The sequence below is a fragment of the Xenopus laevis genome, chromosome 6L (genome assembly GCF_017654675.1).
Source record: "Xenopus laevis strain J_2021 chromosome 6L, Xenopus_laevis_v10.1, whole genome shotgun sequence".
Lineage (NCBI taxonomy): Eukaryota > Metazoa > Chordata > Amphibia > Anura > Pipidae > Xenopus > Xenopus laevis.
The window spans coordinates 114,995,105-115,013,892 of NC_054381.1; the positions used below are offsets into that span (position 1 = coordinate 114,995,105).

Genomic DNA, 18,788 nt, shown 5'->3' on the forward strand with positions numbered 1-18,788 from the left:
TCGTTCAGAACCATTACAGACATATATGAATGTTCAAATGTGTAGTACTTCTTCAGAGAAAGCTAAAATAAATTCTATATCCCCGTGATTATCCAGTAATTACATCTAAAATGATTTGCTGTGTTGTTAACTTGCAGCGTGATGGTTTCTTCCACATCTGTGTGATATTACAGAAATTTGCCGTCTCCTCGCAACCATCACTGCCACAACTTTTCTGTTTTTCTTATTAAATACTTTTCTTTTTACAATATTATACAAAGGCTTGACATAGATTGTGCTATTGCTTGCCAGTTACACACAATATTAGAACATCTGATTGCAATAACACCATGGTTAAATCACATGTGATAGCTGTAGACGTTCTGCACACACCATTTTCAGAATGATAAAAGCCCAACAGCTGCTTGGAACACTTGCTTACCCAAGGAGACTTAGCCCAGGGAAGCAAATTCTTTGCTAAACGGCTTTCGCCTTAATGATTTTCCTTCTTAAAGTGACATACATTTGTATAGCTTTGCCAGCTGGTTGTAAGCACATGCTTAAAAAAAACCATCATTTCTTATTTCTGTATACATTCTATAATGCTGCTTATGTTTGATTTTAGCATATTTATGGGTTAAAAAAGTGAATCAACTACAGGTTACAAAATAATAAAAATATTTGTCCTAAAATTTTGAGAATACAACCTATAGTTGCATGCACTAGTAGAGTACCTCTTGCTAGAATGTTAGGGACAATTGCAACTTTTTTACTCATAACCAAGATTTTCTCCTGTTGCTTATAGGTGGCGTTACAGTTTTTGTGGCCTTATATGATTATGAAGCTAGAACAACAGAAGATCTTTCTTTTAGAAAAGGTGAAAGGTTCCAGATAATAAACAACACGTATGTAAACACCTTTCTTTGCTTTCATTATTGCATTTTACACCTGTAACTGTAGATTAAGTATTGATCACTTTCATTACTCTCAGATTTCCAAAATTGCTAGTTAATGATTCCATTTATTTTAATTAAAAGAGAATTACAAGTTGGAACAGGTAGTGAGCAAATTGCTAACCTTGTGACTCTGGCCTGTGCGTGTTTTTCAAAATTGCACCAACCTGACATACTTTGCATACTGTGCAGCCATGTTTGACCTATCTTGTAAGTAACCCCTCATGAATAATATAGTACTTTTGACTATTCTGAGCATGCGCCTGCCCAGGGAATGGAAAATAGTAACCAGGCAATTGCTATTTTTTTTAAGATATCAGCCTAGACCACATGGTTTGCAGTTTTCCTCACAAGATGGCACATATTGGCATACCTCCCAATGGTCCACCTTTTTTCTTGTGGGACATTTCTGCATTGCAGACCTTTATAACCGAAAGTGGGCAGACGTTAAGTGAACTGTAGGAGTGTCTGGGCATAAGTGGGCATCATAAAGAGAAACAGGAGCGTCTGATCTTCATTTGATGTTGGGTTATTATAGTGTTTGCTTTTGCCTTGAAACAATGTATGTGATTTAATAGTTACAACTACTTTTCTACATGCATATTTACTGGTGTATATACGGAGCTCTCTGATATCTTGTAGCTATGATTCAGTGATTCTGAATTTCTTTTATTCCCTTTGGCTAATGCCATATTGTTTTCTCATTTAATACTGTTTCGAAGTACATATTTTCAGGCCAAAATCTGCCCAATGTACTCTCTGATAGGTGGATGCAGTTAGAGTCCAAGTTAAATACACCCGGCTTACATACAACTCATACTTACATACAGAGGCTATTACAGTAATGTACTCAGATTTGATTGGCCTTTATTAGAGTTTACCTTTAATAAACCACCTGCACCAATCCCCTCTAGAATGTGTTGTCTACTGCAGAGCACAGAAAGGTACAAATAAATATGCACAGACAAACATCTGTCTTGCTGCATTTAATAAGTAAATGTTTATGTTTCAATTTACATACAAATTCAATATCAAACTACAGACCCTATCTCCTAAGTAACCCGGGGACTGCCAGTATTCATTTTATATCACAACCATACAGTGAAAGTTAAGAAGATAGAAAAAAAAAAGGAAAAAGAATTGCTTTAGGTCTATGGTTTAGGGTGTTTTGACCCCTGCTGTGCATAGGTGGAAGAAAATGTTGGTCAAAATGCCCTTATCCACATTTGACTATTTATATATAGCTTAATGGCAAGTAAACAGTTGTGGTGGTAACAGGCAGTCTGAATAGACAGACCACCATTCGAGCACTCACTTCAGTTGTGTCAGTTTATACTGAACTTGATTATAACCGAGGACATTAAGAATCATGTATTCAGTTTGGGATAAAAACTCTTAAAATCATGTGACTTGGACATACATTAGCCTAACGTGTTTCATGCCGAGGTGGGCACTTACTCATAGGCTGTCCCAGGCTGAGAAGGGACAGTCAGGTTGGCAAAACAGTCAGGTTTAGGAACATCAACTAAAAATTAATTTAACAGACCTCTCAGCAAAAACAATCAACATGACCTATAGGTAACTTTTAATGCACATTGGTTTCATATTTTAAAAAGTAGTTTTTTTAGCATCAGTATCACTTTAAGCCCTATGAGTGCTCTATTTGTTCCTATGGATGACTTTTCAGCACCAGGGTTATTTGTTTGTCGCAGCAGCTACCTTATTTACCTAGGTTTATATGTTCTTCCTTTGGCCCTTGGGAGAGTATATTAACATTCCTTGAAGTAGCTTTGGGTTTTTTTTAGATTAATAAACATAAAATTGGTCTTTAATGAAGCATAAGATTTTTTCAAGTCCCATTGTTTTATTTAAAGAAATGCATCTTTTGCAATATTTCTGTTACATCATTTTAATTTGTTGCCACAGACTGAAGCATGGGCATGCCATCAGCTCAGAATTTTGAGCAGCCCTGAAGTAATGTATTATTTGCTTGCTTTATGTATTCCCTGAATGCCTTGCAGTTGGCAGCTACAGATGGCGTATCCTCTGCTTAATATGACAGTTGTCAAAAGCAAACACTGTATGTGACAGGTGTACATGTAGTAAAGCAGTTGTCCATTGTAAAATCTGTACTAAACCAGGGTTGTTTGTGATATATTTTATATCCCTGTCAGCTGCTAAATATGCAACAAGTGTGTTTTACACTTCTCAAAGCTAATATTATAAAACAAGTCTTGGAGCAATGCACACACGAGGCATAGATGTGATTAAATGTTACCTTAATAATAATTTTATTTTGCACACAAGTCCATGCACATTTATACTGCAAGCCTGTATAGAATATTCAAGGATGCAATTGAAGATGTCTGGAAATACCATACTTAATGGCATAAGTCCTTTGGTAGGAATTCGTTATGTTTTATTAAATTTTATATTCAGACTCAACACTTGGGGTATAGGTGCTGGTCAGGGTTGGACCAGGTTGGCAGGAAAACAGGCCTGCTCCGAATTGTTACCTCCCCACTCCCGACCGTAGCAAGTTAAGGGTAAAAAAGAGCATGTTAAGGAGTTCTAATTTAAAAACTTGCATTATAAACTTACAGCTGATCATTGCAGCCGAGTGGATGCAGAGTTCCGTGGGGAGGTAAACAAGCATTGGAATCCAAAGATCAGATCATTAAATCTTTTGTACTAGTGGAGGAATACGGTTTAAGGCACAATAAAGGAATAAGATGATTTTAACATAAAAATATACATATAGCTTGTTTCCCATTTCTCTTTATTGAATGCATGAGATTGGATATTTTAGACATGAGCTAGGTTGTTAATAATTTGTGGGAATAGGAAAGTTGTGTCAAATGGATGGTTAGAATAAGAATGGGTAGAATGCATGAGATTAAAATAGGATAGCTAGAATGCATGGGATTAAAAATAACAGAATATCATGGTTAGAATGCATGGCTAAAATTCATTGTATTTAATGGCTTGGATAAAGGGTGCAATTAATTTTCATAATGCAGGCAAATAAGATTCTAGATTGTGTGAAGTAATGGAACGGAGTGTTAACTTTGTGTGAATGAAAGTGAAAGTGTTTTTAAAAAAGGTATGCTTACCTGGGGCTGACAGTTCCTCAAAGCCATGTTGCATTAATTCTTCTTCACTGGCTTAGGCTGTCCTTCTGAGAATGTAAAAGTTGTACCTGTCAGCTGTGGATTAGTTAACAAAAGCTTCTAAATCTTGTAAAAAATGTCCTTGCAGGCTGGGAATGTATGCTTGTTTACATGAAAGATCTGTTTCTATCTAAAAAAAAAAAAAAAGAAAATTTCCGTGCAATAGCGAAATGATTTGCAATTATATATCCATCCAGGATAATTAAATCCGGCAGTTCTGTATTGTTGTAAATGCACGACAGATGGAAATGTGTTTGTAACATTACAGCATATCTGGAGAGCAAAGCATGGCTTGTAGTATAATGATATCACATAAAACACCAGTGCTGTTGCATTTAATGATTCAACTGTGCTTTAGATACTTCTATATTCAAACGAGAACTATGCTCACTCAACGGGAATACTTGTGAGAAAAAATCACGATCGCTTGTTTTTTTTCACAAGTATTCCTGTTGAGTGCGGTACTATGCGTGTCAAATATTGTGTTATCTTAGATGCATTAAAAACAAAGCAAGAACCTTTTAAATGAGAATTAAAGTTTAATAAAGATGTAGGCTAGAAATGCTGCACATTATGTTTTAGGGTTTTGTACCAGTCCAAGGCAAACACAGTCCTTTAGCAGTAAAGATCTGTGCCTCCAAAAATGCCCAACTTAGCTCCCCATTTTCTTTTCTGCTGATGCACATGCTCTGTGCTACCTGAGCCTAGAGAATTCGAATATACTGTGTGTGTGCATGAATTATATTCTAGCCATGTCCCAACCACTTTACAGGTATTCCACATGTATCGGCCCCACTGCAGGTCCACATAATACAGTTCCAGGTGTCTTCTTGCTATGGCTATAAACTCCACATGCATGTGAATGCTCAAAATCAGGTCCGGACTGGGAATCAAAATAGGCCCTGGCATTCCAAGTACACAGAGGCCCAAACAGCCCCCCACCAGCCCATTAAATAGTAACTGTCTATGGGAACTTACAGCAGCCCATCTGGCATTTGCCAGAACCCAAAGATTGCCAGACCGGGCCTGCTCAAAATCCATGCAAAAAAGATTTATATCCATAAAACTCTAATGTTCTTTTAGGACCTGACCATTGGGCACTAAACTGCATGGCAAAGCTATTTAGATCTAACAGTGCCATTGCAAGATCTTACCCGAATCAATGAAGGTTGGACCAAGAGCCAATTTACTATGCAGAAAGCAGAGTTCATTCTAAAATGAGCAGAACAGCACACACAGTTGTGATCATCACTGTCCATACCAGCAATTCAGAATATGGGGACAGAATATTTCAATTGTCCACAAATCTCATAGCAACCTGGTTGGTACTACAAATTGCCAGTCTTCTATGGACATATAAGAGATCTATTAAATGCAGTGGAAACTTCATCAAACGTTCGCTACATGGTTTGTGAGCCTGTTAAAGATGCCATTGGCATACGCTGTAGGAATTTGAAGCTACTGTTAGAAAAGCAGACACCCGGTACAGAGATGTGGGTTTTATCATATGGGTCCAAAAAATCCTTCTGAAATCTGGTCATGCTAGCATATATTAAGCAAACTGCCTTAATGATTGTTATGCTCTCTGGATTTATGCATCTGTGCCTTGTTGAACAGACATTCATTATTTCTGACCATTACTGGAAATCAATTACCTGTGTAACACATCATTGTTATATGATTTGCCCGAGTACCATCCGTGCTAATGCTGTCGCTATAGATTACATTTCAGATTAGCTGTGTTTAATAGTGAGATGCACATTTATAGATCAGTATGTTTAAATTAATAATTGTATCTTAATTTTTCCGCAGTAGCATTAAAATATAATATATCTACAGTAATTGTGTTGATACTGAGATTATTTCAGATGTGACATATACCATTTTAACCTGAAAAAGAATTAAAGCCTTAAGAAAATGCAGTTTCTATTGCTAAGTTATGGTCCGTATAGGATACAAAGGAAGGATTTATACATGTTGTCATTACTAATGCAGCACAGACTGAACATTTTGCTATGATCATACATGAATATTATTATTATTGATTGGGAAGATGTAATGCCTTAAACTATTTTAATTGTGTCTGTATATTTTTGTTCTGCTGTTGCAGGGAGGGTGACTGGTGGGAAGCAAGATCAATAGCCACTGGAAAAACTGGTTACATACCCAGCAACTATGTAGCTCCTGCTGACTCGATACAAGCAGAAGAGTAAGGCCCTCATCATTATTTTTTATTCATTTCTGTACCTTTGTTTCATTTTGTACCTTTTTGCTAAAACCATTATAGAAGAGGGTCACATAAACAAATACAGCTAGTGATTATATAAAATAATTATTTTACAACCATTTTAATGACGCTGTTGATTTTGAAGACATATGATGTGGTCAGAGGATATGTGTGTTAGGCGCTCAGTCTCCCAGGAATACATTTTCTAGCAGTTACAAACTTCTTTTATCTATCACCTATCAATCTACCATCTATCTTTCTCTATTATCTACGCAAAACAATATATTGTATACAATAATTTTTCGGCAGCTCTCCAGTTTGCAATTTCAGCAGTTTAGCTGCTTGAGTCCAAATTTGAAAGCTGGAAAGAGTCCAAAGAAGAAGGCATATAATTAAAAAAACTATACAAAGAAAAAAAATTATTGAAAAGTTGCTTAGAATTTCACCTATAACATACTAAATGTTACCTCAAATGGGAACCACCCCTTTAAGGTTATCAAGAGGATGAACATTTTTAATGCAATTTAATATATAAATGAAAGACTGCACCAGATATAGGAACCCATAGCAACCAACTAGGTACTTGCTTACAAACAGTAGATCAGTAAAGTGTACCTGTTTGATTTATATAGATTACTATTTGTGTAGTTAACTTTCATTCTTCAATAAAGTTTTAAATATTCTGAAAGCTGTACTTAGTGGTTCTGTATAAGACATTTGTGTACCATATAGCAAACAGTTAAGTAAAGGGAGACTTTTAGGGATGGCTGGAGCACCAGTAACCAAGCTATGAGCTTGCTCCAGTGCCTGTAGCCAGAACAGAATTCATCCGTTTTTGTGTAGCTTCCCCGGACCTGGAGTGGATCTTATATAATAGCCACAGAAGTACTAAAATTAGAATGGAACAGACTTATGTTCATTCTCTTTATGCTAGATGAAAATATTGATAGTTTAATGCCATTTTATTTGGGTAAATCCCAGCAGAAGTTTTGGAGCTGATTAAAAGTAACAAGTTGGTGCTCAGAACGGCAGCTCCAGAGAGGGATTTCTGGAGATGGAAGTACATTTGTCATGGCTCTGGAGTCTGAGCAGAATTATCATTGAAATGTAGCAGACTGAATTTTTTTTCTTTTTATATATATTTTGGATAAGCCTGGTATAATAACGTCACCGGCTTACAGGCTTTTCCATTACTTTAAGGTAACTTTTATTTGTTATATTTGTTGCTAAACTAAATTTCTCGGTGGTAGCAACCTGTATGTGGTAAGTTCATAATGCTTTCTATACTGTGTTGTGTTGTTTATTGTCTATATATACAAATGTGCTCTGAATTCCTAATGTTTTTTTAGATGGTATTTTGGCAAAATGGGAAGAAAAGATGCAGAAAGATTACTCTTAAACCCAGGGAACCAAAGAGGAACATTTTTAGTGCGAGAAAGTGAAACCACTAAAGGTAATGTCATCTAAATCTCTTGTAGGTCGTTGCTTGGACCTGTTTGATATCCTCCAATATTTTATTAAAGAAACTAGTTCCCAATAAAGTACACAATCGCAGTTTTCTGGCTCTTTTGTTGTAACTACAGCTTTTCGCCTCCGTTGGGTATTTTAATTCACATCCACTGAAACCATGCTGGTATTATATTAAAAACTAGACATTAAGCCCGTTAAATTAACGGGCGCTAGAACATATGTAGTCAAACATTTATAAAAACAGAATTGTTCTAGGTTGGCGAACGGTAACGTATTTAAGTTTTTCAGACTATCACCCACAATGGTAAAACACACCACAGCGTAAGGGTGCGAAGTTGCGCGTCAATCTACGTCGCTAGCGTAAATGTGCCAGAGACGGTCCGTGGGGCACATGCGTAGTAGCGCAATCCCACGGACACAGGGACTGAACGCAGAGATACTTCAACTTTATTATATAAGGATAAAGTTGAAGTGTCTCTGCGTCCAGTCCCTGTGTCCGTGGGATTGCGCTACTGCGCATGTGCCCCACGGGACGCAGAGACACTTCAACTTATAACGTCACAATCAGCCATTAGCTCCTCAGCTTCACGCCTCCCCTTCCATTTCCTGGTCACGTGGCTGCGCCGTCCAACGTACGGCACGTCCAATCAGGCTGACGATATCACGTGGTGCCGCCCCCGTCTCCCTCCCTTGCCCAACTGGCTGCTATATCCCGGCATCCCTTGCGCCCGCCTCTTTCTCTTTCCGGTAACCAAGATGTCTAAGAGAGGTGAGGGCTGAGCGCTTGTGACTTAAATCCGTCGTCATCTGCCGCTTTGTTCGCGTTGCTGATGGCTGAAATGATGTGAGGCCTCTTTCTGTTCCCCACTCTCTCCCCTCGTGACCATGTTCATATGAGCGATAGTGGGAAGTCTGGGAGCTGCGGGGAAACCTTAAATGTCCTGGGAATCTCTTGCTGATGATCTGAGGGGAAGCCATGTTTTATCTACCGTCACATTTCTCTTACATTCATGGGCTACAGTGACTTTATATATATATATATATATAATACACAAAAGCCATGAATATCCTGTAAATTATATCCTTATAAACGGTGAGTAGTGATGTCATCAGTTATAAACGGTGAGTAGTGATGTCATTTCTGTCACATGACTCACTAAAATTTGTGTATTATAATAAATAAAGTACCCCCAGTTGTAAAATATAAGGATATTAGAAGTTACCTCGGAGTTCACATTTGTTATTGTGTGTAATGTGTGTGTGCATAATTATGTTTGTGTGTATACACACACACCAGCGGGCCCCGGGCCCCCCAGTGCGACCCTGCTCCAGGGCCCCCCGCCCCCTACTGCGCCGCACCGAGTTCGGCCGCCGCCATGCGCATGCGGCGCTTCTCGTGCGCATGCGCAAGTAGCACTTCTCGTGCGCATGCGCGAGCGGCGATGCACATCGGTGAATTCTTTTTCTCCAAAATTTTTATATGTAGAGGGGGTCTGGCCCAGCACTGCAAGGGAGGGAGACAGGGGGGCGGCACCACATGATGTCGTCAGCCTGATTGGACGTGTCGTACGTTGGACGGCGCAGCCAATGGAAGGGGAGGCGTGAAGCTGAGGAGCTGATTGTGACGTTATAATTTGAAGTGTCTCTGCGTCCTGTGGGGCACATGCGCAGTAGCGCAATCCCACGGACACAGGGACTGGACGCAGAGACACTTCAACTTTATTATATAGGATTTATGCCAGGAAAGGATATTGAAACAAATGTTGGACATCCCTGAGCTACATATATTTTTGCAACATATCACACATTGTCCCGTTTTCTTGTTAATAATGAAATGACTCTGTCTGGATATGGGTTTTGCCTATAATGGGCATAGGAATCTAACAAATAATGCTTAAATGCTAGATACTCTCTTTATATGCACTGAGACTATTTCTGAACAATTCTGCCTAACAGGAGCCTACTCTCTTTCCATCCGTGACTGGGATGAAGTGAGGGGTGATAATGTGAAACACTATAAAATCAGGAAACTTGATAATGGAGGATACTACATTACAACAAGAGCACAGTTTGAATCTCTTCAGAAACTGGTTAAACACTACTCTGGTAAGAAATTATAAGGACTTCTTTACTTTTATGTAGTCACGCACATTTGCCCTATATAGGGATGCACCAAATATTTAATTTTTGGATTTGTTGGCTATTGAATACTCATTAAAGATTTTGAAGAATACCCAATCCATTTTGAATTGCATATTCAAAACAAACTGACAAATGTGGGGGTTAGGATTTGTGTGATTATAGTTATTTTTGTAAAAGGGTATATTCTAGTGTATGCAAGAAAGTTATTTCTAAAAATACTGTATAAAGTTATTTGTCCCTAGCTCACAAGCAGTAAGTCTAATAAGACTAGTTTCTGTTTTAGCAAAAGATTGCCTTTAAAAGGTTGTATACATAGCCTTGTATTCAATTTGTTTTGTTTTTTTCCGATTAATTAAACTTTTTTCCATCATTCAGAGCATGCTGATGGATTGTGCTATAGATTGACCACAGTATGCCCAACTGTAAAGCCACAAACCCAAGGACTAGCTAAGGATGCTTGGGAAATACCTCGAGAATCTTTGCGGCTTGATGTTAAATTGGGCCAAGGATGCTTTGGTGAAGTCTGGATAGGTAAGATTAATAAAATACATTAATTTTTCAGTGTGCTTAATGTAATTTTGATAATGTTACATGCCATTATAATCTTGGTTTTATAATGTGTAAAATACTGTTTCATTTTGATAATAAGCAAGAACAATAAAAGCCTTGATGTACCTGAACAGTCGACCCACCCGAATGACTACCTGTGTTAAATTGTGGTTGACAAAATTAACAAAATATTGTATTGTTGCCAGCTATGTAAGTTGCCACAGGTAAATTCATTTAAATCACATAATGGTGTAAAAGCACCCTTTGAGGTGGCAGCTCAGTCTTTTAGCTAACGTATTCAACGCAGGCAACAAAGCAGCCTATGAATCATTGACCTTCTAGTTATTTTTTTTGTGTTATGCTGGTGTGTTGACCTGTAATAAAGTATCCTTCTGTTGCTGTGTTCTGTTACTTAATGCTATCCTTCAGTCAAATGATTTCCCAGACTTGCTGTATAATCCTCAGCCCATCTATGGACCCCTGTATCAAGCAATTTAGCCCATCAAAGGGTTCCAAAGGGCGAAACCTGAGAAAATAGCTGCCCCGTTTATCTAGCTGTCAGAATTCTGGGTTATCACATGACCTCAATGTGCCACACTACATAGACTAAATGTACATAAGTATTTACTCTAAAGTTTCCACAGATGTGGCATGTCGTGTACAGCTCTGCAGGATAAGGTAGCCACATCTATATTGGAAGCTGGAGGATTTTTTTTTATTTGCTTTTAATTTTAAAATCCTGATCCTTAACTTGATATTTGTATTAAAAATAAATTTATATTGCAAATAGTATTCAAATATCAGGCATGTTAACATGATATTTTCGGCTTGTGAGTGAGCCACCTTAAAAAAACATCTGAAACCTGTACTTTTCCAGGGTGTCACCCCAGCTGACTGCTTTGGTATTGTAGGGGGTTCCGGCTTTATCAAATGTTTTATATGTTGCCATAATTCTAGCCGCAAATAATTGAATTCTATGGTATGATGATTTCAGCACCCACAGCCTTCAAATAAGATGGTGTTGTCTTCTCCATTATGACCCACATGGATATTTGTCCTGCGCTTATGGATAAACGTAGTCTAAGAATCAGGCCCTAAGATTAAATAAACTTTCACGTGTGCATGTACCTGGGCTGCATGTATCTGAAGGCCGAGAATCAGCCCTATGCAGCTGTAGCCTTGGCAATTTGTTTGTTTGGTGCTGTTTGTTTAGGATATTTATGCAATGTTTTGCTTTGTTTAGGAACCTGGAATGGAACAACAAAGGTAGCAATCAAAACGCTAAAACCAGGAACAATGATGCCTGAAGCTTTCTTACAAGAAGCACAAATCATGAAAAAACTCAGGCATGACAAATTAGTCCCCCTTTATGCTGTTGTGTCAGAAGAGCCAATCTACATTGTTACTGAATACATGATCAAGGGTATGTGTGACTGACATTGACAGGAAATACTGTATTTATAAATATATAATGTTTTATAATGTTTTCATAGAAAAATACACTTACAGGTCTTGACCCCACTATTGATCAATTTTGGCTAATGCTTTTGCACAAAGACTGTGTTTGGTTGTAATAGGATTACAATAGATAGATGGCAGAGAGAAATATAACTTTTTTTCCTATCTGTACAGGTAGTCTACTGGACTTTCTTAAAGAAGGAGATGGAAAGTATTTAAAACTGCCACAACTGGTTGACATGGCCGCACAGGTAAAGTGACCATTGGCATTGGTACATTAGCTCTGCTGTAATATACTTTGTCATACTAATGTTGGTTAATTATACGTTTACTTTAGATTGCAGATGGCATGGCTTATATAGAAAGGATGAATTATATTCACAGAGACCTCAGGGCTGCTAATATACTTGTTGGAGACAATCTTGTATGTAAAATTGCTGACTTTGGTTTGGCAAGATTAATAGAAGACAATGAATACACAGCAAGACAAGGTATGATTTGTGCAGTTCCCTTTTATTCACATTAAAATGTACTTCTTATATTTGTATACAAATCACTCTTTGATGTTCCATATCAATTGTGTTTATGGCAATGAGATGTTTATTAATGCCCACTACAATCCACAATTCTGATGCCTAGAGAAGTGAAGACTTTAGATCCAAGCCAAGGAAATGAAGTAGAGATACTTTATGATAGTCCGACCATTTGGCCACACCCCATTCTGCTCAGACCAAGTACCATGTTAAGCCCAACCACATCCAACATAAGGGGAGGACTTAAATAAACCCTTCCCTTTTGTAGTTCCAAATGGGAAAATTCCAGCGAGAAATGTCAGTGCAAGGCTAGGTTAGTGTTAAGGTAAGATAGAGAAACAAACAGGCGGCACTCCGGATAAAATACAGAAGGAATTTATTCCAACATGAGATGGATCCACATCGCCTTACGCGAAACGCGTAAGGCGATGTGGATCCATCTCATATTGGAATAAATTCCTTCTGTATTTTATCCGGAGTGCCGCCTGTTTGTTTCTCTATCTTACCAAGGCACAGCTGAGGTGCTGGTGGCTGAGCACCCGGTTTTGGAGTGGCATTAAGTGGGGGAGGAACACCTCCGAGGGGTGAGTTTGGAGCAGATCTTTTTGATTATAGGTTGGCGTTAACAGTAGAGAAGTGTCAACTTTAATGTTTAATTTGCAAGTACAGCACTTTTCTGTTGTCTTTTATTAATTGTGAACATGCATATTATGTTTTTTACTGTATTTTAGGAGCAAAATTTCCAATCAAATGGACTGCACCTGAGGCTGCATTATATGGTCGATTTACCATAAAATCTGATGTATGGTCATTTGGAATACTCCTAACTGAGCTGGTCACCAAAGGGAGAGTTCCTTATCCAGGTATAAGGGTGTTTCTTTTAAATGTCATTTGTTTTACAGCCATTAATTTAGTGTGCTCTGCATTCAAGAAATAGAATATCATTAAAGAAAAGGGCACAAGCATCAGCTTGCTCAGCTGAGTTGAGCTGGTGCTGCCTTTCGATTGCTTGAAGTACTTTACTATGGATGCTTCGAATGATGCCAAACTCTGAGAGAGAAAATGCAACAGCAAAACGTGGAAAGAGAAGAAGGGTCTAATGTCAAAGAAAAGATATTTAAAGATATGGGAATAGTACACAACAGCATTAGACAGACAGAAAGTATCCTATATTAAATACTGTTAGAGGATTATTTAAAGAAAAGCACAGAAAAACCAGACCAAAAATGGGCAGAAGGAAATGATGTACATATATCCTATTTATGTTTACATTTTAATTCTCTCCCATTTAAACCACAGCTCAATGTTCCTAGCCATAATAGAAAAAGAGATTATTGTACATAAGTATTTCAAACATTTTATTAAAAATGAAGTGCATTTGTGTATCCTTGAGTTTAGGTTTTATGAAAAAATAACCTTTTGAAATGATAATTTAGCCACAATTACTATTGGCAATGCAAATGAACAAGAAGTAAGTCAACCAAAGTGTTTTATGACCAACACTCACATAGGACAGATCTTTATGTAGCAAATAGTGGCAGCCTGTCCAAGCTACTGGACCACATGGATGAATGTGGGGATCTTTTTATTAAAAAAGTTGCTAAATTGTGGTTACCCATAACAACTAATCATATATTTGTTTGTAGTAGACCATTCATATCTAATGAACTTGCGATTATATGCTTTTGGCAACTGCACTTAGTAACTTATTAGTAAATGAGTGCTCTTGTTGTGGCAATAGTCTGGCTAGGACACATTATTTATCTGTTATAATAGCACAAGTATATTTACACAGCACTTTGCAGAGATTATACGCCTTTCACATCATTGCCTGCCCCAATGGAGCTTACAATTTAAGGTCTCTATCAATTTTGCACATACTAGGGTCACTTTTATCTGGATCAAGTTACCCTACCTGTGTATTTTATGAGTCTGGCAGGAAACTCACACAGGCACTAATGTAATTGTTCTATTAGTTTGGACTGTTGGATCTGACAAAAGTTCAAAAGGAGAAGCAACTCTTCTCTCTTTCACACCTGTGAAACGGTGGCAGTAGCCTGGTATGAACATAACCTACAAGGACAGATTTAAGATACCAGTCTGCCTAAGACATTCAACTGGAATGAGATTGAGATTGGGGGTTTTTGGAAAATAAGGCTAGAAACTATTGCAATTGTTAAGATGGGATATGATATAAGGAATTAGTGTTTCAAGAAATGTTCTATAGATGGTTCTAAGGATTTAGAGAAACCTATATTTTATATTTGGTACAAAAGCATCTGTTGGTAGCCATTCATTTTTCCTATGTTTCATGACTGACTCTTAATATTTTTAGGCATGGTAAACCGGGAAGTTCTGGAGCAGGTAGAGCGGGGCTACAGAATGCCTTGCCCTCAGGGCTGCCCAGAATCCCTTCACGAGTTAATGAAGTTGTGCTGGAAGAAGGACCCTGATGAAAGACCAACCTTTGAATATATTCAGTCATTTTTAGAAGACTACTTTACTGCAACAGAACCACAGTACCAGCCTGGGGACAATCTATAAGTGTAAAAACTAAGCAAGAAAAGTGAAATGTACAATTCTGCCAAAAGTACAGAGACTTTCTTAACACTAGCTCTTGCTAATGGGAAATGGAAAAAGAGAACATTCAGTATATCTTTGCATGTCAATGGCAAACTGGAAGCCCAGAGTACCATTGCACAAGACCACTTTTAAAGTATTGTAATCTTAATGGACTATGTGATTGGTATAAAACCTAGAAGAATTAATAGCTATCCCACAGTTCTAATCCCTGAGATTGTTTCAGGGTTACAGACGAGTTTAACAGTGGGACCAAACATTTCATTCCTGTATAATGCATCTTTTCCATTTAATCCAATCATGGCAAAGAATAATGTATTTACTCTTGTCTTCTAAATATAGAGCAGGTCCCACAGGCAGTTAAGCATTAGGGATTATTAAACTGCTATTGGTCACTGAGTTGATCAAGGTCTATAAAAATCTTACAAGTCACTTGTTGTAATTGACATACAAGTAATATCATTTTACTTAATATATCTAAATCTTTTATTTTTCTCTCATTATGCAGTTTGGAGTGCATGTATGGGTTCTGTTCTTATAGAAATCTTTTTTTCCCAGGTAATAGAACTTATACCGGTAAGAATCTTCATTAACTGCAAAAAAATGTGCTTTGATCTTGATTTTTGGTCATTAAAGACTCCAGTTTGTACAATCATGATGCCAAGATATCGGTTGCCACTTGAATGATAGCACTTTGCTTTTCTTTGGGAATTAAAGAGCGCGTATTAGGAGAAAGGTGGTTCTTACAATGTGAATGCTTTGAATACAGACACTCTAAACAAGTTTACCTAACCTGATTCTGGGCAGTGGCACAAGCCCGTTGTGGTTATTAGTAGCACATACACACAAGGGCCAATCCATTACAATTGCTATTTCCCCTTATGGAGAATCGCATAAATGTCCAATCCTGGTGGAGCACATGGGCTTGCACTTTTATGCAAAACACCTAAAAGTCCCCAGTGTGCCATTGCACAGGGTCTTTAACTGAACATATTGCATATAGACAATTCATGTGTCCATCACAACTTGTAATTATTAACCACTGCATTTAACGAGTATGGAAGTGCTACAAAGATATGATGGTGTATGGGGTATACTACTTTCCTTTCCAATACATTTTTTTGGTTTCATAGAAAATGAGCAAAAACTGATTTTCGAGGTGGTGCCATTGTTCTACATCACTACTTTTCTTTCAACAGATGAGTTGTTTTAAAGGGCTTTATATTTAAAAAAAAAAAAACTATGGAAGTGTATCTTTTCTAAATCTTTTCAAGCCAATTTAACGCTGTACGTTTGTTTACTAAACAGGAGGGCAGAAAGCGTGGCGTGCGGCGGTTTTGGCGCCACTCATGTTTTCATTATTACTTCAAAACTATGTAATAACGTTTGTACAGTAAAGAATTAAAACACTAATGACTGCATTTATTTTCAGTGATTATATTAAATGATGGATGGGTCATTAACACACATTCATGTTTAACAGGATGTATGTACAATAAAGGAACTTCTTTTTTTTTAATGAATGTTTTATTCTGTTCTACTGCTATCCACAGCAATATATGGGGATTTGGATTAACCTAATGTAAAGGACAACTTCAGCAAACGGCATTCCCCCTCAGAAGGTATATATTGTATGGAGTTGACTTGAAGGATGCTTTTAATGTTAAATTAGTTTATTTTAGCCTCTTACTTTATCCAACCCCCTTCCTAACTATTGCAGAATGTTAAAGGGGTTGTTTACCTTTAAATTAAATTTTAGTATGATGTAGAGCAGGGGTCCCCAACCTTTTAAACCCGTGAGCAACATTCAGATGTAAAAAGAGTTGGGGAGCAACACAAGCATGAAACATTTTCTGGGTGGTGCCAAATAAGGGTTTTGATTTACTATTGGTAGCCCCTATATGGACTGGCAGCCTACAGGAGGCTCTGTTTGGCAGTGCACTTGGTTTTTATGTAACCAAATTTACCTCCAAGCCTGGAATTCAACATCCAAGGGGTTGGGGAGCAAAATGCTGCTCACTAGTTACTGGTTGGGGATCACTGATGTAGAGAGTGAGATGTAGAGAGTGATATTCTGAGACAATTTGCTATTGGTTTTCATTTGTTATTATTTGGAGTTGCGTTATAGCTTTTTATTCAGCAGCTCTCCAGTTGGCCATTTCAGTCCATGTTACCCTAGCAACCATGCATTGATTTGTATAAGAGACTAGAATATTAATAGGAGAGGTTTGAATTGAAATTGATAGTAATACAAAGTAACTAACAATTGATTTGTTGCCTTTAAGAGCATTTGTTTTTTAGATGGGGTCAGTGACCCCCATTTGACAGAAAAACTCAGAAGGTGGCAAATCATTCAAAAACTATAAAAGATAAATAATGACTTAGACTTGGCCATTCTATAACATACTAAAAGTTAGCTTGAAGGTGAACAACCCCTTTACCCCATGTCTGCGGTGATGCAACTGCATAGGGTATAGTGATAGAACTTATATTTCCATTGTGTAGAGCGCGTGCACAATCTGCCTCTCAGCACTGTGTACAACTGTGTGTTCTGAGAGGGCAGGGTATATTCAGGATGTTATTGTCCTTGTAAAAAAACATTCCAGAGAAAAACGGAAAACAAAAATAGGTCATGAGAAAGCATTTCTGGTACAGATATAGGATCCATTATCTGGGAACCCATTATCCAGAAAGCTTTGAATGTCAGGAAGGCCATCTCCCATATAACAGGTCCCATTCCTGTATTTTTATCTGTGCCTCTATGGTCACATACTGTACACTGGAAGCAAAAAAAAAAGGCTAGAAAGTAGAAGTTGGGTATGGAGAATAAAACTAGACTGGGGGAAAAAAATAAGAGTTACAGTCTGGGTGAATATTTTGCATATTTTATTAGAGGAGAATCAAAGATGGAAGGCAGACTTGTGGAATGAATGGGTTGGCTATGAAATTGGAAAAGGAGAGATTTTGTTTTACAATGGTTCTAATGATATAGCACAAAGGGACTTGGACCCCTGGTCATCACTCTAAATGATTTTGGTGTGTGTATGCTCCCCCCCCCCCATCTAATTGTTCTCTTTCAATTGCATTAAAACAAGTGATTGCCAAACTCCTTGGATGCACACTGTATACTAAGAAACCTTGAGATTCAAGTATTCGCCTTAACAAAAGCAAGAGTTTCCCAGGTGGTGTGCCAAAGAAAACAAGAGAAAGAAAAGAACCAAAATTAGAGGAGCTACACCAAATCCAGGATTCAGTAAGGATTCGGCCAAGATTATTTTTGGCAGGATTCGGATTTGGCCTAGCTGAACTGCATCCAAAAAATCACGTAACTTTCATTACACAAACAAGGAAGTCCAAAAATTTTATTTTTAAACTCTTTCCCCCTTGTTTTCCAAACTTACATCTGTAAATTAGGGTTGGGTTCAGTTTCTCAGCAAACCTTTCACAAAGGATTCGGGATTCGGCGAATCCTAAAATAGTGGATTCGGTGAATTCCTAACTACAACACAAGGTTTATAAATGTGCACAAAGCTTTATTGCTTTCTTCTGCAAAAAATAATATACCTTTGTTAATAACCACAGATATCTAAAATTAGGCATAAAGGGTAAATCGTGAACTCTGTAATTGGATAGGGCTCATGGGTCCCAACCTCAAAAACCAAAAGTCACTGGTCAGTTTTTTTACGGAAAATTGGCCTGACTGCAGTAGGGGATTGGTCCCCCCCCC

The 18,788-nt window shown here is 37.7% G+C and overlaps 1 protein-coding gene across 1 annotated transcript in view; it reads left to right on the forward strand.

Moving 5' to 3' along the window:
* Positions 1–16,477, forward strand: part of yes1.L (YES proto-oncogene 1, Src family tyrosine kinase L homeolog) — a gene marked incomplete at its 5' end in the record, with an annotated part of 50,372 nt that extends 33,895 nt beyond the window's left edge. Inside the window, 10 exon segments of the mRNA NM_001086469.1 lie at positions 785–884; positions 6,213–6,311; positions 7,679–7,782; positions 9,756–9,905; positions 10,317–10,472; positions 11,734–11,913; positions 12,123–12,199; positions 12,286–12,439; positions 13,213–13,344; positions 14,817–16,477. Of these exon segments, the coding sequence (NP_001079938.1) occupies positions 785–884; positions 6,213–6,311; positions 7,679–7,782; positions 9,756–9,905; positions 10,317–10,472; positions 11,734–11,913; positions 12,123–12,199; positions 12,286–12,439; positions 13,213–13,344; positions 14,817–15,025 (1,361 nt within the window). The 3' untranslated portion in view covers positions 15,026–16,477.
* Between the last annotated feature and the right edge of the window lie 2,311 nt (positions 16,478–18,788).